The following is a 22,425-nucleotide window of genomic DNA, read 5'->3' on the forward strand; positions in this document are numbered from 1 at the left end:
TATCCCTTTAACTCGGGTGTTCATGGTCCAGTTCAATGCGTTTTGGAGAAGACCTCAATAGAAACCAATAAAATATGGTCTGAGAATTTCTCAAATCAAATCAAACTGTTTTGGTATGGAAATCAAATGGAATAAAACCATTTTATTAGTTTTTAATACATTTTGGGCTATTCTATTGGGCTTAACCCAATAGAGTGAATGGAGGTAGGGCTGTCAATTGGACAGGATTTGGTCCAATTCGATCTAGTCCAACGTGAATCCATTACAAATGGACTAGGTCCATTCCAATCCAATGAATATTTTGGACCATTTTGGGTCAGTACAATTCAATGTCTGGACCGTCCAATCTTTTCAAATTCGTTTTAATTTAGATTGGTTCCAATCCAAACTCAGTCTATTGACACCTATATTCTTATCTTCTATCAATAGACCAGATATTGGCTCAATCCAACCCAATCCAATATAAATTCATTACGGATGGATCCAAGTCCAATCCAATGCAATAAATATTTTGGACTATTAAGTTTGGACTGGTCTAATTCAATGTCTTGTTGGTCGTCCAATCTGTCCAAATTGATTTTGATGTGGATGGAATCACCCAAAACCGGTCCACTGACACCCCTAAATGGAGGGAATTCTCCATGTTCACTGCCACCATTTTCCCTGCAATGCTACTTACAACCACCTGCTAATAAAAGGCCATCCACAAATAATATAGTTAATCCCCTAACCTTTGGAGTTCCATTTCTAGATCATGGTGTTGGCCATATATATGCTGCCTTGTAGACTAGATGTCTCTGCTATTAATTGTTGGAGCCAGCTTAAGAATCATTCTGGAGCTTCACGGTTTAGATTTCTATGAAGTGGAATATCCGGATGATTTCTTTTGTAATTATATTGTTCAAATAATATAAAGTAATTTATTTGAGAAAAAAATCAATAGGAAGAAATTTAAGTGGTTTTGGGAGGGGAAAACTTTGCCTATAGATGCCATCAATATTATTCACTTCTTTCATGATGCCCTATCATAATATCTTCAAAACCAATTATTCTTTTATACTATATATAAATGTGTGGATGTAAAGTGGAAATTTTTTTTACTAGAATTACTCTATTTCTTTGTTTGGCAAATGGTATAAAAGTCATTTAAATATAGCTTTAATGACTACTAAAATACTTATATTTGTGTATTTAATCCATATCTAATTGTAAGGGTTGAAAATGTAACTTCAGCTATTACTTTCCGCTTCATTTATCAATGATATTTGAAACTTTACAACTCCATCCAATTATCACGTATTTGGATGAGGTGTTTATATAATCAGATTTGAATTTAAAAAACAAAAAAAAAAAACATAAAAACCAAAAATAAAAAATACATAAAGTTTATAAAAATTTTGGATACATTATCACTATCAATGTTATCATCTAAAATTGCCATGTGCAAAGCACATGCACACTTACAAATCATTGAATAAAGGAAGAAGAGGCATCATTACAAAAGAAGGGCCCTCCATCATCATCATAACTCAGGCTACCACCGGTCTTCATTTATTAGTATTGATTGCATCAATTATCATTTGTTTTCATTTTAAAGAAAAACTAAACATTTTCTTTTGATAAATATTTATATCATATGCAGAATCTAACAATTATTTACTTAGATTTTAACCTAATTTCACATATGTTTTAATTATTTTTTGGAGGATTAATTGAAGCATATTTGGTATTTGATATGGCACAGTTAAATGCAAATGATAAACCTCAACAAATCCAAGGATCTAGTACATAGTTTTTGATCATACATCTTATGAATCTTCCATCCATAAAAGCAAGGTTCAAAATTTTGATACATTATGCCCCATATTGGGTGTATCGGGAACCCATTTTTTTAGTAAAAAATATACTTAAAAATGTCCCTAAAAACCAAATTTTGAAAAAAAAACTAAAAAACAAAAATGCGTATTGTTTTAAATACAGATACGCCTCTACCGATACATAGGGTCATATCAATACTTTGAACCTTGCATAAAAGTGAAAATAAAACCACATTTTCTGTTTAGGGGAACCTTAAAAAAATCCCCTTACTTGGTGCCCTTAAAGCAAGAGGGAAGATGAGAAGAGCACTTGAATAGTAAGTGTTTGAAATTATGTTAAAGCTATTCAGCTAAAACCAATGTTTTAAAATTGACATGGAAGTTGAATTGTTTTTGTCTCTGGTTCGTGGGTCATCATTTTTTACTATTTGGGTTGAATGGGTCAAACTGTACCACATCAACATATGTACATACGTACATACATACATACATACACACACACGCACATATATATATATATATATGTATGTGTGTGTTTGTGTAGGTATGTATAAACATGTATTTTATCTGGGTCATCATTTTTTACTATTTGGGTTGAATGGGTCAAACTGTACCACATCAACATATGTACATACGTACATACATACATACATACACACACACACGCACATATATATGTATATATATATATATTGCATGTGTGTGTTTGTGTAGGTATGTATAAACATGTATTTTATCAATAAAATATAATTATTTTTAAGATGTAATATATGTATATATAAATATTATTTTATGTTTATAATATTGCTACAAGGCAATGCCATTCGGCCTCAAGAACACCAGTGTTACCTATCAACGACTGGTGAACGTGGTTTTCAAAGATTAGCATGGCCACAATGTTGAAGCTTATGTGGATGACATGCTGGTGAAGAGCAAGAAGGTCGAGCACCATCTACCAACCTCAAGGAAGTCTTTGGGACCCTTAGGAAATACAAGATGTAGTTGAACCCAACAAAATGTTCTTTCTGGGTTGGATCCGGCAAATTCCTGGAGTTCATGGTCATGCAACGAGGAATTGAATCCAACACAGAGAAGATCAAGTCCATCCTTGACATGCATTCGCCCCGGACCTACAAGGAAGTGTAGTGCCTCACCGAACGAGTAGCCGCCCTCAGCAAGTTCATGTCAAAGTCCGCGGATTGATGCCTGCCCTTCTTCAAGGCCCTGAAAAAGGTGAAGGACTTCTAGTGGATCGAGGAATGTGAATGCTCCTTTCAGGAACTAAAGAGGTATCTGAGATTGCCGCCCCTCCTCACAAAGTCGAGCCTCAGAGATGAGGTGTTGCTCTACCTCTCAGTGGGAGATGAGGTGGTTAGCTTGGTATTGGTCAAGGAGGAAGACCAGATACAAAGGCCAATCTACTACACTAGCAAGGTTCTCAACGGTGCAACGACCTGGTACACAATTCCAAGAAAGGTAGCCATGGCCCTAGTCACCTCAGCAAGAAAGCTCAGGTTGTACTTCCCTGCTCATAGCGTCCGAGTATTCACCAATCAGCCTCTCAAGCAAGTCCTACAGAGGCCAGAAGCATTTGGCTGCCTAGTCAAATGGAGCGTGGAGCTGAGTGAATTTGACATCGACTATGCACCTCGGCCCATCATCAAGGCCTAAGCATTGGCTGATTTACTCATAGAGTGCACCTTCACAGCATAGGATGTAGCCCCAACATGAAAAATATGGACTCTCCATGTAGACGGTTCATCCAACACGGTACTAGAGCACGCCTTTAGGTTCAAGTTCAAGGCCTCCAGTAACGAAGCTCAGTACGAAGTCCTGATCATCAAACTTCGGCTTGCCCTAAACCTCGATGCACAATGAGTCAAGGCATTTAGTGACTCTCAACTAGTGGTCAACTAGATCCATGACTAGTTCAAAACACAGACCCCAACCATGACGAGCTACCTGCAAAGGGTGCAAGAGCTCATTCAATGGCTCAAACACTTCATCATTCAGTAGGTCCCCTAAGCAGATAACATACGAATTGACACACTCTCATAGCTAGCTAGTTTGTTGCGGACTGATAGAGACACAACAATTCAGATCGACACTTTGGCCCAGCCCAGCATCGCACCAACAACCTTCCTCATCCTTTCAGTTCAGCAAGGTCCGTCATGGATGGACCCCATAGTACAGTACTTACAGGACGTCACACTACCAGAAGACCAAGCCGAAGCCAAAAAACTTGCACACAAGGCAGCCAGATATTGCCTCATCCTCGGGTTCTCATCACCGATAGCAACGTGTAGTTCATTGATCGCAATTTTGAAGCCTTCTGCACCGACTTAAAGATCGACAACCGGGACTACAACCTTTCATCGACCTCAAAGCATTGGACAGACCGAGTGACCAACCGAACCCTACTGCACGACATAAAGACCAGACTCAACCAGGCAAAGGGAAGGTGGGTCGAAGAATTGCCAAGCATTCTCTAGGCGTACAGGACCACACCGTGAATAGCTACTAGAGAGACACCCTTTAGCCTGGCCTACGGGGCCAAAGCCATGATCCCCATAGAAATAGGTCCGCCAACTCTTCGGGCCAAGTTCTACGACGAGGAGCAGAACAATGAAGACCTCCATCCAGAGCTAGACTTGGTGGAGGAAGCACGGGACCAACCATACATCAAGATGGTAGCAAAACTGCACCGAATGGCTAAGTATTATGACTCCAAAGTCCAAATAAGGGAGTTCAAGATTGGCGACCTCGTTCTCCACAAAGTCATAGTACCCAAACCAGGAGAAGGAATGCATAAACCGAAATAGGAAGGACCATACAGAGTCACCAAAGTCCTCAAACCTAGTACCTACAGACTAGAAGACCTTGACGGAAGGCCTGTACCAAGGAGTTGGAATACTGGGAACCTAAGAATGTACTACCTATAGTTCAAGATCAGTAAAGACAGAATTTTTTGCACTCAATTGTTCAACACACCTTGCATAGCAGACACCGCAGAACTCACATTGCACGACACACACTAAGGGCACACACTACACAGCATACCGCACAACACACATCTCGCAACACACATCGCCCAGCCGAACTCCCAATGGCTGAAATGCCTGTGCACTAACTTGGCTGACCCTTAAACAGCTAGAGCCCACAATGCCTAGCCATGCGCTAGCTCAACAATGCATAGCCAATCAAGTAAGCTGAGTCGGCCGATGGTGGCTAGAGCCCAAAGTAGGGAAGAACGCTCCCACCTCCAAAGGCTAGAGAGCATTCATCGAACTCTACACACCTTGCTGATGAACCGTTAGAGCAGAGCTAACTGAGGAATAGCTATCCCACAAAGAGCATGAAGCTCCCCGAGACCAGATGCAAATTGACCATCCCCAAACGATGAGTGCTTGAAAGCATCTCGGCCAACGAAAGCCAAAGACTAAAGACTTTGGCTACCATAGACCTCAGTCAAGACAAGACCAAGGCTTAGAGATAAATTCAACAAAGGAAAAAGGATGAAATACACAAGCTTGGAGAAAAAAGTGTTTTTCATTAATTCTATAAATAATTACAAGTGTAAAACATCAGCATACCAAGCTGTATACATAAAAAAAAAAAAAGAAACAACACTAACAAGGCATAACCAAACAAAGTTGACAAGCAAACGCAACAGGGGCAGACTAACACCTCACTCCTTGGTAGGGAGCTCATTGACCTCCTCAGGCACATTAACGGCAGCAACATTATCCTCGGTGGGGGTATCAGCATCATAAAGGCCTAAGCCCTGCATAACCTCGACTGTGTTGGAGAATCGGTGCAAGACCCTATCCCGATAGAGATAGAACCCTGCCTCCCATGAGCGCATGGCGAAATCTTCCATCTCATGATGATATTCCTTCGAGTCCTTGAATTGAGCAACTATCACCTCCCTCACTCGGGCCACCCTCTCATCGGCCTCCTTCCTCAGCCTCTCCTATGCCTCCTTCTACTCAGTGATGCGCCCCTTTAGCTTGCGGATAGTTTTAGATCACTCTTTGATGCTACCATTCAGCTCGGTATTCTCAACCTCTAGCGCAGCCGACCATGCACCTACAGCCTCAAGTTCAGCCAACCGAGCCCTTATGCGCTCGACCTCGGCTTGCTCTGACTCATAGAGGCACCACAATGCCTGAAGATGGTCGATCACAACAATCATCGAGCAAGCATTCTACAAAAAAAGAAACTAAGTGTCAGCACAACAACATTAACTGATCAAAGCAAAGTAACCAACACAAGCAAGAAGACTTACCGATGCAGCCTAAAGAGCGAATGTGCTCTCAAGGGCATCGCTTGTAGACTCAGTGACCTCCCACCTCATGTTTGGTGTTAGCAGGCTGCAATGAAGCTGCTCAGCCACACCCCCCCATCCCAAGCCCGCCCTTGGTCCGAACGTTCCACTATGGCATGTAAATAGCCAGGTTGCCGTCCACCGGTGTGTTGTCTCATGGGGAAGGGGGGTGGACGGCTTGAGTGCCCTCCTTCGGGTCGACCACCATGACCACTTCCTCAACTTGCCTTGCTCTCATTTGCTATTGGGGAGTCCGCTTAGTAGACCTCGACCGCACTCCCTTGAACTGGGGTTGGGCCCCCTAAGCACCTCGGCTGGGCCTATCTTGCCCAACCCTCATGCAATGAGTGATTTCCACGTGACTTGCCATCTTAGCACCTGCATGTGACAAGAAGCTAGTTAGTACAAAGTCATATAGCTTGGAAACAGAACACGTCGGAAAAAATAGCATGACAAACAGACAGGCCTCCTCGCTCATCAGCTCGACGCGGACCAACATCGAGAAGGATGTGCAATGCATCACATCGACCTCCTTGACCATTCCTATCACTGCCCTCTCTTCCTCGGTCAGTTGGGCTAGCTCGAGCTGCTTCAGCTTCATCCTCGGCTTTTGGAGCTCAGCCGACAAAGGCGAGCCTCTGGGATAGTGCACAAAGAAGAACTTCTCCTTCCAGTGATCATTGAGGATGGGGTCCCAACCTACACCTTGATGCGTTGTTGAGCTAAGAAGTAATAGTAACCCTACTGGTGGTGCTTTAGCTGAAGGAAATAGGAAACCCTCCCCTGTGTAATATCGAGGTCATGGTTAAAGTAGTAGGACAGAAGGCCGATCAGGAAACTAAAGGAATTCAGAATCAATTGAACAGGTAGTACTCGATACCACTTGAGCACCACGATGACCCCCTCAATCAATGGAAACCTAAGTTCGATCATCAAGTTGTGCTCATACACACAGAGCTTGCCTAGCCAAGCATCTGTGGGCCTCTCTCCAACTCTTGGACACCTAAGTTCATACTCTTCAGAGATATAGTACAAGGCTCGGATCCAAGCTATTTCCCCAGGCATCAGATAACATGATGTGGTCCCAAACTGACGACCAGCATGGACAAGAAGGTCGACCTCCCTAGTCGATGGCCCCTTCTCAGCCTCCTTGACCTCGATGACTCGCTCAAGATAGAACCCCTCAAAGTCCTCAACCTCATGAACGTCAAGTGCGACAGCCTCGGTGAGAGACCCCGACTCAAACCCAGAACTAGAAGAGGAAGTAGATGAAGAAGCAGAAGAAGAGGAAGAATGGGAAGAGTCAAAAGATGAGGAAGAATTCTTACCAAACTCTATAGTAGTGGACTGTAGAACTGAAGCAACAACCGAGCAATCGAAGACTACTTCTCACCGAGCTTTGCAAGTGCTTTCCTTCACAAATGAAAAAGGAGAAATGCTCTTCACCTCCCTTTTATAGAGCTCTTGGTGATCTAGATCAATGATCTAGATTGAACGCCACCCTTTGACAACTCGGGAAGACGAATCGATGCCATTGACCTCTACATGCATGTAGCCTTGGGAAGGCGAAACGCTGCTGCCGTTAGCATGATGCAAGTGTTGAACTAGCCAGTTCACCCAAAAAACTGGTCCAATTCTAAGGCCCTCTGCACAGATGGCACGCTCAACCAATTTCAAACTTAAGTTCCTCAACCGAGAACCGAAGAGCTCTTCTACACCACACCGCGGCCAAGTACCACATTCGTGGACTTCAGAACTAGGGGAGAGGTGTTCGGGTTATGGTTGAGCAGGCCCCGAGCGCCATGTGTCACCTCCATGGTCATCTTAACTCTTTGGCCACATCAGCACTATGTCACCTTCATGACTTGTCTTATCTTTTCGGCCACGTCACCTCCACGCCACATCACCTCAAAGTGCTCCTTGCCTTCAAAATGAATATCTAAATTCTTCACAACTAGCTTGATCACCAACTACATTTGCATTTGGGGTCCAAGAATCAGTTTCTATCTGAAAGTCAATGCATGTTGGGTTATGGAGGAGAGTAGAATTGTTAGGACTTGGGATGCATGTTAGCTAGTGTGTTAGTTTGTAGAAGTAAGAATAGTGGTGTGAGAGAGAGTAAATAGGCAAGGTAGAGTGGTAGCAAATGGTAAAGGCTCAAGACGTTGGGAAAATAGGCACTTGTATTGGCTTGTTCAAAAAATTACATGGCTTCGCCTATATTTATACTAGAGCTAAGTTGGTGGAACAATGCCAACCAACATTCTAAATACTCTTATCTAGAATTTTTTACATTCTCTAGAAATTTAAAGATAATTTGAGTTTGACCCATATCGGGTAGTTAATTCTAGAAGTTTAAAATTCTAGTAAGTGTATTAACTTTCAACACTCTTCCTTAATACACTTTCTTGTAACTCTAGTTGCTCATGTAACAACTCAAACATTGAATGTGGTAATGCCTTCGCAAAAATGTTTGCAAGTTGTTCTTCAGTATTGCAGAGTTTGAACTTAATTTCTCCTTTGCCAGTTGTCTCTCATAGAATGTCGTACTTGATTGCAATTATTTTGTTCTACTATGGCATATTGGATTTTTTTCCATTGCTATAGCAGACTTGTTATCGTAACAGAGTGTTGTTAGTTGCTTCTGCTGCTCACCCATGTCTTTTAGTATTCTTTTTAGCCATATAGCTTGATTTGATGTTATTGTCACTGCTATGTACTCACCTTTACCCATTTTCTTGTTTTGATACTGCTTTAAAGCTTTCCGACTTGATAGCAACAAAGTTATATGTTTCATATATCTCACTGAGTGAACTTGTCCTTCTTGGTGGTGATTTTGGAGATGACTCTTCTTCTTCTTCTATTGTATCTGATGGTGGAGTCAATGGTGACATTGTAGATTAAGGACTTTCTGATCCTTCTTCTCCTTCATTACTAAATGGCCTTAGTCTTTGTACATTTACTTCCATGATGCTATATTTATCTATCTTTTCTCTTCTAGTTCTAGGTAGCATTTTTGTCAAACTCCACATCTTGACTAATAATTAGCTTCTTGCTCTTTATGCTATAAATTCTATAGCCTTTTGATTATGAACTGTATCATAGAAATATTCCTTTTACTGTCTTCTTTTCTAGATTGTACCTCTTTTCTGCTATAATGTGGACTTAGAAAATGCATCCAAAAACTCTCAAGTGTTGTGCCAATGACTTCCTTCCACTCCAAGCTTCTATAGGTGTCTTGTTTTATACTATTCTTGTCGGACACCTATTAAGTAAATAGACTGTAGCATATATTGCTTTTGCCCAAAACATATTAGATGTGCCTTGTTCCATTAGCATTGATCTTGCCATCTCCAACATTGTTCTATTCTTCCTTTCTGAAACTTCATTTTGCTTTGAAGCGTAGACGATGATCAACTGATGCTCCATGCCCTCACCTTTGCAAAACTTTCAAACTCATTAGAAGTATATTCTTTTCCTCTATCACTTCTAATCACTTTTGTGCTTTGGCTGCTTTGTTTTTTAACAAAATTCTTGAATCTTTTAAAAATCATAAAGACTTTTGACCATTCATGCATAGAACAAACCTATGTCATTCTTGTATAATCATCAATTAAGAAAATAAAGTATTTGCTTTGTCCAAAGGATGTAACCCTCATTGGTCCATAAAAATCTATATGTACTAGCTCTAGGATTGCCTTGGCTATGCATGAACTGCTTGATGGAAACAGTTTCCTATGTTTCTTACCAAGCAAGCATCCTTTGCATGTCATTCATAACTTGAATGGATGGCAGATTCTTCATCATGTTTTTCTGATCAAGTGCTTTTAACCTATGCAAATTGAATTGGCCAAATCTCTGATGCCAAAGCCATGATTCATATTCCTGAGCCTTCATCATTGTCTTAGTGTATTGCCATTTAATTTGAAAATTCCTTTAGTGCTACATTTTTACCTTAGCAATCTCCAAACTTTTATTTTTGTTGTTGTATACTATGCATGAATCTTCTTTGGAAATAAGAGAATATCCTCTTTCCACCATTTGCTCAACACTTAATAGATTTGTCTCCAATCTTGGAACTAACAACACATCTTGTATGAGTTGTGTCCTATTCTTTGTTTTAATAGTGAGTGATCGTGCCTTTACCCTTGACCTCCACTATTTCTCCATTGCCAAGCCTAACTTATGACTTGACTGACTTGTCTGTATCTTTAATGATTTTCTCATTACCTATCTTGTGATTACTATAACTATTGTCCAAATACCAAGTATCATCTTTCACTTCCGAAGTAGCATGACAGACATAGAATAGATTATTAATTTTATCCTTCTCTTCAGAATAATTAGCTTGATGTCTTTTCTTAAGATAATAATCCTTCTCTACATGCCCAAAGTTTTTACAATTTTGACATTGTGGATTTTCCTAAAACCATCAATCTTTTTCAAGATGATTGGTTTTCTTGCAAATATGGCATCGTGGATATTTTCCTTTTTTTATCTCTCCTAATATCTCCTCCATTTTTATCATTTCTACAACTTTCTTTTTTTTTCTGGAATTTCTCTAATTTTTTCACCTCTTTTGGATTTTCGAGACCTTATATTGATCTTAGATTGAAAGGCATTCTCCATAGAGATTTCATCACGCTTACTCAGTTTACCAACTTACCAACTCTGTTACAAACATAGTGGTGATATATTTTGTCTCCTCAATGGTAGTTATTATTGGATCATATTTTTCTACCACACTAATTAATATTTTTTCTACTGCCCTTCTTTTAGTAATATCTTCTCCATAGGCTCTTAATTAATGACAATTTCTCTCAATCTAGAATAATAATCTTTAATGGTCTCAAAATCTTTCATCTTCATATTCTCCAAATCCCTTCTAAGAGTTTGAAGTTCAATAGTACGTACCATGGCACTAACTTGGAACTCCTCCTTCAAGGTATCTCATGCACCTTTGTCACTTGTAACACCACTAATTCTTGAAAAAATTGGTTCTGTCATTATCAGCAATATGTGATAAAGAGAAAAATTATCATTCTCCATATTTTTCTATAATTTCTCTTGCTCTATTATAAATAGAGTAGAATTTTAACTGTTTGTAAGGATCGTAGATTCCTTATCTACAATTTCCCATAGGCCTTGGGACATGAAAAAAAATTCTCATTTTAATGGCCCAATAGTCATACTTTTCATAAAAAAAAAGGGATTGAAATCTAGCTATTAGCTAGAATGGTGGCCCTAATAAAGTTTAGGATAATATGGAATTTTAGTTAAAAGGAAATATTGCTCGAAAGCAATCGAATGAGGCTCTGATACCAATGTTGGATTATGAAGGAGAGTAGAATTGTAAGGACTTGGGTGTGTGTTAGTTTGTAGAAGTAAGAATAGTGGTGTGAGGGAGTAAACTAGGGAAGGTAGTGTGGTAGCAAATGGTAAAGACTCAAGATGTTGGGAAAATGGGCACTTGTATTGGTTTGTTCAAAATAAGCACATGGCTTCACCTATTTATACTAGAGCTAAGTCGGTAAACAAAGCTAACCGACATTCTAGACATTTTTATGTATAATTTTTCACATTCTCTAGAAATTTAGAGATAATTTAAGTTTGAGCCATATCAGCTAGTTAATTCTATAAGTATAAACTTCTAGAAAGTGTTTCACTTTCAACAGTGTAGTTTTGTATTTAACTACTGAAGTTTATACATTTTCACATCAGCCATCAGAAAATGTGCACCTATATTGATTGCTGGTATGGCCAAATATTTGAAGGTGGTTGTGGGATGGATTATAAGTAAGCAAGAAGGGCCTTGTGCATTTAGAAATCACATGAGGGAGGTGTTAAGAGTGAACAATACTCAACTGTTTAGGAGATTAGCAAAAACATATATAATTGTATATTCTCAATTATAAGTTGTTTTCTGCAAAATTCTTTTTGGATGTTTATGAGTTCACTGTTTTGTTCGAACACAAAAACACGATGAAATCTGTTGTCACTTAGTTTGGCCAAGAGCTACACGGTAATTTCACTCCTGAGGTCTGGGATAGGATTGAGGGCTTTGGGGCTCTGAAGTAGAGTTGCCCGGCTGAGTGTATGAGGGGTTCGAAGTGGTGCTGAGAGTTTGCTTTGCAAGGAAAGAAGGTGTTAGAGGCCTCGGGTGAAAATCCGAGGTGAGGACTCCGATGGTCAAGTTAGTATCCGCATAAGTTAAACAGTGAATCTAGAGCCGAGGAGTCTAGACGAGGTCTCTAGTAGCACTAAGTCCTTAGGGAAGAGAATATGAGAGGTCTCAAAGGTTCCAAATCCTTTACCTTGTGGGAGGTGCCTTGCATTTATAGTTGGAGCTGCCTGGGAGTATTTGGGCTCGGAGGGCCCAGATGCGAGCCATACAAGGGCTGGGCGAGGTATTCTAGTAGAGCCATGGGCGCCCTACGAATGGGCCCGTCTGGTTCGTACCAAATGGCTCCATGCGTCCTTATGGCGACCCTGTGCTAGCACCTGCTGGATGACACGTGTCAGCCCCATATTTGGTAGCTAAATGCACCTACATCACTAGACCCCCGCTCCCGAGGCTGAGGGGAGGGCTTGGATAGGGCTTTGTCATCGGTCGAAGGGAGTGCTGACATTTTAGGTGTCATTGGGTTCATCCCGCGAGGTGTACCCTGTAGTGGGGTCGCGTTCGTCTTGCGTATGCTTCGGCCCGGTCCCTTGTTCGAGTAGGGACGAAACTGTTGGGGCCTCGGCTCTGGTTGGGAAGTCCGTGCAAGAGGGTCCGAAGAAGCCGAGTCCATGCTTCATGCTTATGTGGTTTGTTGCATCAGGGCTCTTCCCCGTATGGGTCATGCGTGACAAGAGCACTCCGTGGGCAGGACGGGTGCTCTGGGTGAGCCAAACCACCCGTTCGTTGGGTCAACGGGCTTGAACTAGTGGGTTGTAGCAAACGGGCTTCTTGGTTCAACTGGCATCGTTTCGTCTACCCAAGGCTGAGTGCCGAGTCTTATGCCATGGGTGGGCAACAAAGGACGAGGCTTCACGACCGTTGGATCTGGCTGGGTTTGGGCTATTTGTTCTTCTATAAATAGGGGCCTTAGTCACGGTTTTTCTATCGAGTGATTTCCACTCATAGAACCTTCGGCTAACACACACTTTGTCTAGTTTCCTTCAGCCCTCGTCTTTAGGTAACACCTCATCCTGATGTCTTATTCCGATTCTGACCTTGAGTGTTATGAGCTTCCTGACCTTTCGGGGGGGGGGGGGGGGAGGGTGGCTTTGGGGGAGCTTCCTGACCTTTCGGGGAGGGGGGGGGGAGCTTCCTGACCTTTTGGGGCCATTGATTGCTGAGGTCTACCCTCGACAAGAGGTGGAGGTGCTGTAGGAGAGGGTGGCTTTGGGGGTGCTGAGGGCAGTCGCTGAGGCAATAACCCTCCTTGTGAAAGTGCTGCATCCATGATGCCGAGGAAGCTAGAGGGGTCACCTCTGGACGAGGGTGAGTAGGTCCTTGAGCTTAATCTGAGGGGGAGACGGAGTGCGCTGCCCAAGGGGTGGCCTTGGCCAACCTATCGCGTTCAGAGTTTGATAGTACTCTGGACGTGGACCAAGTGAAGACTCTGGCCAGACGGTTCTACATACCTTGGTCCTACTCACTCAAAGTACCCGATGTCGGTGACAGGTTGTGAACTCCCGACGAGGGGGAGATCTGCATGTATCAACACTTCCTAGAGTTTGGCCTTAGGTTCTCTCTTCACCCTCTGATTTACGAGTTGCTAAGGTGGTATGGGATCACCATCAGCCAGCTTGTCCCCAACACTCTCCGAACCATGGTAGCCATGCTAGTTGTGCCTCGGCTTCAGGACGTGGAGCTGACATCTAAGTTATTTTGCCCCATGTTCATGCCGGGGAAGCACACCTCCGAGCCTAGCATGTACTATCTTCATCCTCAGAGGGGTAAGCTTGTTGACAACCCCTCGTCCATCCATAACTGGAAGGACAAGTTCTTTTGCATTTCTTGCCCTGAGGGTTGGTCGTTTAGGTCAAGGTGGGGCGAGGCCTGTATAACAGTGGAGAGGCATGTACGACGGAGTTGCTGCTGGAGAGCATCCATGTGAAGAAGGCCCAAGGGGGTAGTATGCCCGGAGGGCAGGCGCCGAAGAGGCCTACCGAGGTAGCACCAACGAGGGAAGATTGGGTGCCCGCTCCTGCCAAGGGGGCCAACCCTCAAAAAGTCCTGGTCGATCGAGGTGACGGAGGGAAGAAGCTGGCCGAGGGGGCAAGAAGAGGCTGGCTGAGGAGGCTTCATGTGATCGTTTGTCAAAGAAGTTGGCACATAAAGATCGGTCTATTGAGGTGGCCGTAGCAAAGAAGCCCCCTACGGTGGGTTGTCTTGTAGGGCCTTTGTCCACCCCTGCATCCACACAAGACCGAGTCGGGGAGCCTGAGCGCCTCACTCAAGTGTTTTGCCCCTGGTGGTAGATCCGTGAGAGGGACTCCATTACCGAGAAGGAGGGTTGACAAGGCATTGGTGAGCGGGGTGGTCCTTCCATGGGACTAGTTTGAGATGATGAGAGTGACCCTCTATTCGTGCGCGATGATGGCCTCACCCATTTGGCCGAGGTAAGCTCTTTTCCTCTCGTATTTTGTTTCTTCATGATTTATTGTTCATTTTACTGATGGTGCTCCCTTTGGTGCTCCCTTTGGTGCAGGTCTGTCGTCACTTCATCGGTTTGGGGACCGAGTGGAGCTCTTCCACAATCGCCTTGTCCGGCTCGAGAAGATCAATGAGAAGCTTGCCGTGAAGGCGGCCAAGGTGGAGAGTGGCCGAGACGAGGCCAAGGAAACCCTGAAGGATGAGCAGCAGCTCCAATTGACATTGAAGGATGATCTGAAGAGGGAGAAGGCTCGGGTCGGCCATGTGAAGGAGGCCCTCAAGGAGTTTGAGGAGGAATGGGCAACCGAGGCCAAAGCACGAGCAATTGCCTCCTACTTGGACGTCATCGAAGACACGAAGAAAGCGATTTTGCAAGTGATGCTGGACTTCAATGTTGAGGGACTACAAGTGTACTCGGAGTCCCCCAAGGAGAGTGTCCAGGTCCTCAATCAGCCTGTTGATGGAGCCGAGGCTGCTAATGGAACCCAAGACTCTACCCTCCCCCAGCTAGTGGTGGAGCCTAGCTACTTCTTTCCCTTGTATTTTTTGTTTTTCTTTTTGATGTATATGTGCTCAGCTGCCGATGCCAAAGGAATGTAAATGTTTACACATGAATGAAGAGAATTTTTTCTACAGTGTTCTCTCCTTTATTCTTCTTCTTCTTTTTTTTTACCGAGGGATCCTTGCCCCTCCCATTGAAGAGATCACAATTCAAATTTCAAAAAATAGCTCATAATGGCTTGCTTCGGATATACGCTCGCTTTAGATAGTTGGGGGGCCGAAGCTGAGGCAAAAGGTGTGCGGTCCAAGGTGTAGCTTGCTTGGCTCGCTTCCTCCGTGTGTTTACATAGGCAAGGCGGTGGCCTGTCAAAGTGTGGGGGAGGGGCCGAGGCAGAGGTGCAGCTTGCCTAGCCTATCTCTTTCCCAAGTGGTTACTCCGGTGAGGCCAAGGTGACCCACCATCCGAGGTCTCAGGCCAAGCTGAATCGCCGAGTTGGTCAGGGTTTCCATCTTTCTTTAATCGCACTAAGTATATAAGACCAGGAGGTCATCTGCCATCGAGGAGGGTAGTGATGTGTGCAATGCCTAGGCCATCTTGATGTATTCTCATTTGGCGAGGTGTTAAGTTTGGGTGTTCGACACTGGCTTGGGGGGAGTTATGTGCCCTAGTGACGGTCTGACACAAGAGCCTGGTCCCCAGGAGAGGCTACGCGCTTTGGCCAGTTGCAAAGCCGAGGGATCCTAGGGACTTAGTGAGAACGCACGCTAAACATTGTGCCGAAGTGGAACTTTGCATTATTAATTCATCATTTTTCCATCAAAATTTACAATTACTAGTAGTACATCCAGAGATTCTTTGAGTTCCACATTCGAGGGATGGATCTTCCATCTAGGTGTTCCAAGCGAAAGGTGTCGGGGCTAAGGACTTGTTTAACCTTGTAGGAACGTTGCCAATTGGGGCCCAGCTTTCCAACTCCTGGCTCAGGGACCATGACCTTCCTGAGGATGAGGTCCGCCTCTTGGTAGTGTCTTGGTAGTGCCTTTCTTTTACCTTCGAGTTGTAATAGCGGGCCACCTATTGCTAGTAGACGGCCACCCTAATTTGTGCTTGCTCTTGGGCTTCTTCCAGCAGATCTTGGTTTATTCTCAGTGCTTCATTATTCTTAGTTTCATTGTAAGCTTTGATTCGGAGCACCGGCTGGCCGATCTCCACTGGCATAACCGCTTCGGTACCATAGGTCAGGCCAAATGAGGTCTCTCCCGTGGCTGTCTAAGGTGTGGTTCGGTATGTCCAAAGGACATTGTTTAGTTCATTAACCCATAGGCCTTTAGCCTGGTCTAGTATGGTCTTCAGTCCATCCAAGATGGTTCTGTTGGTGACCTCGGCTAGGCTATTTGTTTGGGGAGAGTCTACCAAGGTGTACTACTGCTTGATGCCGAGGGAGTCGCACCATTCCTGGAACCCAGCGTCGTCAGTTACCAACATGTGGGGGAGGCCAAAGTGGCAGATTATATTCTTCCAAAAGAAGCTCTGGATTGTTTGATGTGTAATGGTAACCAAGGGTTAGGCTTCTACCCACTTAGTGAAGTAGTCCACGATGATGACAATGAATTTCCTACCCCCTATTGATTGAGAGAAGGGGCCGAGGAGGTCAATTCCCTACTTGGCGAACAACCAGGGGCTGTTGAGAGCTAAGAGGGTTGTGGCCGGATGGTGGCATAGGTTGGCATGTCTCTGGCATTTGTCGCATCTTCGTACCAGCTCGACTACGTCCTTTTGAATGGTCGGCCAAAAGTACCCCTACCTTTGTGCTTTTTGGGCTAGGGCTCTACCACCGAGGTGGTTACCATAGATGCCTTTGTGAATTTCTCGGAGTACGTAGTCACCCTCTTCTAGACAGAGGCATCGAAGGTAGGGCAAGGTGAATGATCTTTTGTACAACTTTCCCTTCAGCAAGGTGTAATGGGTTGTCTAACGTCAGAGTTGCCTAGCTTCATTCTTGTCGTCAGGAAACTACTCAAACAAAAGGAAGTTGATGTGGGGTCCATCCACAATGGTTCGGCCTCTACCGGGAGGACCTGGGCCTCTTCTATGGAGGGTCGAGTTAGCTTCTCTACACGAACAATCGTCATGGGGGTTCTCCCTCCTACGACGGTGGTGCTGTTCAGAGGGCTGGTGACCGTCTTCAGACTGCACTGGCTCTTCCTCCTTTTGGTTGGGAGGTCTCGTGTTCCTTTGCAGTGGGCTGGCGGGCCGGTTGCTGTTGGACTCTGCGAACTGGAGGTTTGGCATGCTCGCATCGATTTTGTTGTTCTGACACCCCAAAGGGGCAGTCGCCCCTAGGGGGACCTCCTGCCTGGGGGTAGACTTGCTCAACGTGGTGTGTGAGGTGGTCAAGATGGTCAAGAACCGCCTAGAACTGTTCATAAGTGACCAGGTTTCTGAGTGTTCCTGGCTCTTTGTACCATGTCGATCGGTGCTTAGGAGTTTCAAGGTTTAGGTTAAATGGGAGCGTCTTAGCGACGGTTCCCACAGACGGCACCAATTGTTGTCACTCAGTTTGGCCAAGGGAAACATGATAATTTCACTCCTGAGGCCGGGGTAGGATTGAGAGCTTCAGGGCTCTGAGGTTCTTCCAAGGGGAGACAAAGCTGAGGTTTCATTGAGGATTGGTGGGGGTGTGCCGAGGCCGAGGTTGGAGGTTGAGGCAAACCATCTTCTGGGATGTTGAGGAGGCCGAGAACTAATGGTCGAGGCAGACGGTCTCGAAAAAGATGATATCGAAGTAGAGTTGCTCGGTTGAGTGTACGTGGGGTCCGAAGTGGTGCTAAGAGTTTGCTCTACAAGGAAAGAAGGTGTCAAAGGTCTCAGGTGAAAACCCGAGGCGAGGACTCTAACAGTCCAGTTAGTGTCCGCACAAGGTAAATAGTAAGTCTGGAGCCAAGGGGCCTAGACAAGGTCTCTAGTAGCACTAAGTCCTCAGGGAAGAGAATATGAGAGGTCTCAAAGGTTCCAGATCCTTTACCTTGTGGGAGGTGTCTTGCATTTATAGTCGGAGCTGCCTGGGAGTAGTTGGGCTCGGATGACCCACATGCGAGCCGTATGAGGGCTGGGCGAGATATTCCAACAGAAACACATGGCGCCTTGTAATTGGGCCCATCGTTTCGTACCAAATGGCTCCGCACATCCTTATGGTGCCCCATGCTGACACGTGCTGGCTGACATGCATCAGCCCCGTATTGGCCAGCCGAATGCGCCTACATCAAAATCATATAATAAAATGAAAATGCATATATCAGAATCCATGCATCATATATAAAGAGCATGTGCTTGTCAAGCCCTGCACTAACCTCCAATACATTTAGATTATAATTAATGAATGGATCACAAATTAAGAAAACAGAAAGGCATAACAATATACCTATTGCAGTAATAAAATTTTTCAGGAAGAATCTAACATAACCAATTCGTACTAGAGAATGGGAAATAACACAAAAGAGAGGAAGATAGTAATGATATGGAATTTCACATCTTGGAACTCTGAAATCAGGCCCAAATCATCGTGATTTAGCTATTTGAACGAGGTGATCATAGCATTACAGAAATTTGCAGAGAGATATAGATTCGTGGAAAGGTCAGGGACGATCTTAAGCCCTAGATTTTGTTGTTTTCTTTTTGTAGAGAGATGGGTCTGTGGAAGCGTGAGGGTTTATGTCAATCTGCCGTTACAAATTTTTAATCAGCTTCTACAGATTTACGAGCCCAAATCAATGTTCATTCAAATTATCCTATGAAAAATAAATTTTAGTAGAAAAATGCTTACTAGTATAAGAATTAGGGGTGATAATTGTTCGGTTAAAACCGAAATACCAAATAAAAAAAATTTGGTTTTGGTTTTTAAGATTTTTGGATAATTCGGTTCGGTTAATTCAGTTTTTAGAAATTTCGGTTTTCAGATTTAGAATTCTGTTAATCAAAAAAACCGAATTAACTAAAATTTATTATATAATATACAATATATAACATTTAATATATAATATGTTATATATTTATATATTAATATATTATATATAATGTATTACAATGAAATTCAATTTCATAATATATATTATATTTATAGGTTATAATATATAATATTATATATATATATATATATTTAATTAAATTTGGTTTTTAACCAAAATAACCGAAACCGAACTGAAAATTTTGGTTTGGTTATTTTGGTTTTATTGTAATTCAGTTTCAGTTTATTCGATTCGGTTTTTAATCGAATTAACCAAATGTTCACCCCTAATAAGAATCCATGAACGAGAAGAGGAGAGCAAGAATAACCCTTCCTACGAATCCTTGCACACCGAGCAGAAACGAATAATAGGGTAAAGAACCAATGAGCAAGAAAGAGAGAAGTGAAGAGATAATAGAAGACGAAGAGAATGAAGAGGAGAGCAAGAGAAATTAAGGTGGGAGCATGCGTGGGCCGGTTTTCTTAAGTGGCCAAAATTTTGAAAATAGCCATGGTTCATATTTCCTAGATAAAAATAAAGGATTTGTTGCAATGGTTATTTTTGTGTCTGTTTGGCAAGTCTTTTTCAAAAGATCTGTTACAAGATCTGATAGTTAAAAGACTAGGTGAACTTTTGCAAATAGATCTTGGAAGACCAAAGACTGTTTGGCTGAAATATTTTTCATAGATCTCATGAAAGATCATAAAAACTAGAAGACCATTTGGTAATGTGATGAAAATATGTGTTATCTCTCTCTCTCTATATATATATGTATATATATATATATATATATATATATATATATATATATATGAATGCCTTGTGTATGGGCCAATAGACCTTTCATTTATCATGTGGGACCCACATACATTTTCTAAGGTGGGCCCCACATACCATTGGTGGATAGGGGTAGCAATGAGTTGAGCTTTTTATAAATATAAAACAACCGAGCCGAGCCAAGCTTGAGCTTATGAACTCTTGACTCGAGCCGAGCTCGAGCCTAGTACTATTCGGCTCAACTCGGCTCGAATCCACCCCTATTGGTAGACATGTGGGGTCCATTTGTGGACATGTATATGGGGCCCATGTATATTTTACAAGGTGGGCCTAACATACCATTGGTGGACATGTATGTGGGGTCCATGTGTGAACATATACATGGGGCCCACATACATTTTTCAAGGTGGGCCCCACATACCATTGGTGGACATGTACATGGGGCATGTACATGGGGTCCATGTGTGGACATGTACATGGTCCCCACATACACTTTACAAGGTGGGCCCGATATACCATTGGACATGCAAGTGGGGTCCATGTGTGGAAATGTGTGCGAGGCCCACATACAATTTTCAAGGTGGGCCCCACATTCCATTGGTGGACATATATGTGGGATCCATGTGTGGAAATGTGTGCGAGGCCCACATACAATTTTCAAGGTGGGCCCCACATTCCATTGGTGGACATATATGTGGGATCCATGTGTGGAAATGTGTGCGAGGCCCACATACAATTTTCAAGGTGGGCCTATATACATTTTTCAAAGGTGGGCCCAACATACCATCGGTAGGTCCCATTTACACACTCAAATAGTTATTTTGTAGAAAGATAATCCATTTTATCCTAAGCATGTGCATCGTGACACACGTTCGAAGAAGATGGGGTGCTAAAAGATTGTAAAAGGTTCATTTGAAGCTTCTTGAAAAAACCCAAATTCGGGCTGCACATGTTCAAAGAAGATGGGGTGCTAAAAGATTGTAAAAACTTCATTTGAAGCTTCCTGAAAAAGCCTAAATTCGGACTGCTAGCATCTTTTATGGGCTGGAGATTTTTTCTGATAGATCTTTTCATTATCAAACGGGAAAAGCCCATAATTCAGGCTTCCGGGCTTTTAAACAGCCCAAGCTCACCTGAAAAGACTTATCAAACATGTCCTTTATAAACGTCTCAACAAATTACATTTAATCTAGGCTGTATATGAAAACCGATCATATTGCCATGTATGACATATTCCATTGCTATATATGATATTTTAGCCACCCTTTCTTGTTCGATGCTGGAAAAACCGTGACTAAAAACCATTTGTTTTTTCTTGTAGCAAGCAGAGACACTATCAATTAGTTTTATATTTTCATGTAAAAAGATGGATCCCATGCATTATTAAAAAGCACACACACGATTAAACAGAAGGACCCCAGAGTGAGAGGGTGAAGAGAGTCCTCTCACACATAAATGACGACGCCACACTAGCAAAGTATCGTAAGAGAAAGAGAGAGAGAGATAACAAAGTGATCAACAAATCCTGATTCCTAGCTAATCACATAATCCTCCCGTGGCAATCATTAGGGCTTTACGTAGAACAAAATATAAAGCTCTCTTGATTGGGCCAGGGCGACGTTCTTTGGAAGTTCCGTTTGCAAAATTAAAGGAAAACTCCACTTTTCCTTGTACCCCGGAGAGGTTACGGTCATGAAGAATGGTCTGATCTGTGCCCTTGTCAAACAGGTCCTTCATGGGGATCTTTACGTTCCCTATCTTTTTATCACAAAAACAAGACCGTCGACCGTACAATTCGATGACGAGGTCGACTTTGTTCCTCTGGAGCTTTGTCTCTTCCACGTCGAAACTCATCTCGTTGTCAGACCACCTGAGATTATTCCCACGAATCTCGTCTGCGTTAGTTTCTTTCTTTAGCTTCCTAGTGTCTTTGCTCAGGAAAACCACGGCATACACATTGGTTGTGCCTTGCTCAAGATCCCTTGCAGATATCATCTTGATCTTTACTGGTCTGCAGTCCACAAACGTGTTCATCCTGATGATGATTTCTTCTTTTCCTTTTGACCGCTACAACAAGGAGGAACACCAGAGAGGAGTGTAGTACATTGCACAACATTATATAAGGATGGGAGTAAAACCTGCATTTGTATAAAAATTAATGAGCTAGCTAGCCTAGCTTTCATCCATTTCTGCTGTATCATTAGAATATATTTTCCCACGTTGTATTAATTAAAAACATAAATGAAGCTTTTTATCGAAGCGTTGCATTTGATATGTCTGTTACTCTCTTAGCTGGCGTATTGTACTCCCCAATATATTGATTACTGTTATTTTACATATTTTAGGTTAAT

General features: G+C 42.9%; 1 protein-coding gene across 1 annotated transcript; it reads right to left on the bottom strand.

Moving 5' to 3' along the window:
• Nucleotides 1-21,610: 21,610 nt before the first annotated feature.
• Nucleotides 21,611-22,108, bottom strand: LOC148844332 (protein SRC2 homolog). The gene has a single exon (XM_088959536.1). It carries the CDS (start codon nt 22,106-22,108, stop codon nt 21,611-21,613), a length of 498 nt encoding a protein of 165 aa, XP_088815662.1.
• Between the last annotated feature and the right edge of the window lie 317 nt (nt 22,109-22,425).

The sequence above is a fragment of the Nelumbo lutea genome, chromosome 8 (assembly GCF_056320005.1).
Source record: "Nelumbo lutea isolate HS-2025 chromosome 8, American lotus-T2T, whole genome shotgun sequence".
In the NCBI taxonomy this organism is placed as follows: Eukaryota; Viridiplantae; Streptophyta; class Magnoliopsida; order Proteales; family Nelumbonaceae; genus Nelumbo; species Nelumbo lutea.

Bases quoted from the DNA above. Each gene is read 5' to 3' on its own strand.
- LOC148844332 (XM_088959536.1), bottom strand. From the start codon at position 22,108: ATGAACACGTTTGTGGACTGCAGACCAGTAAAGATCAAGATGATATCT.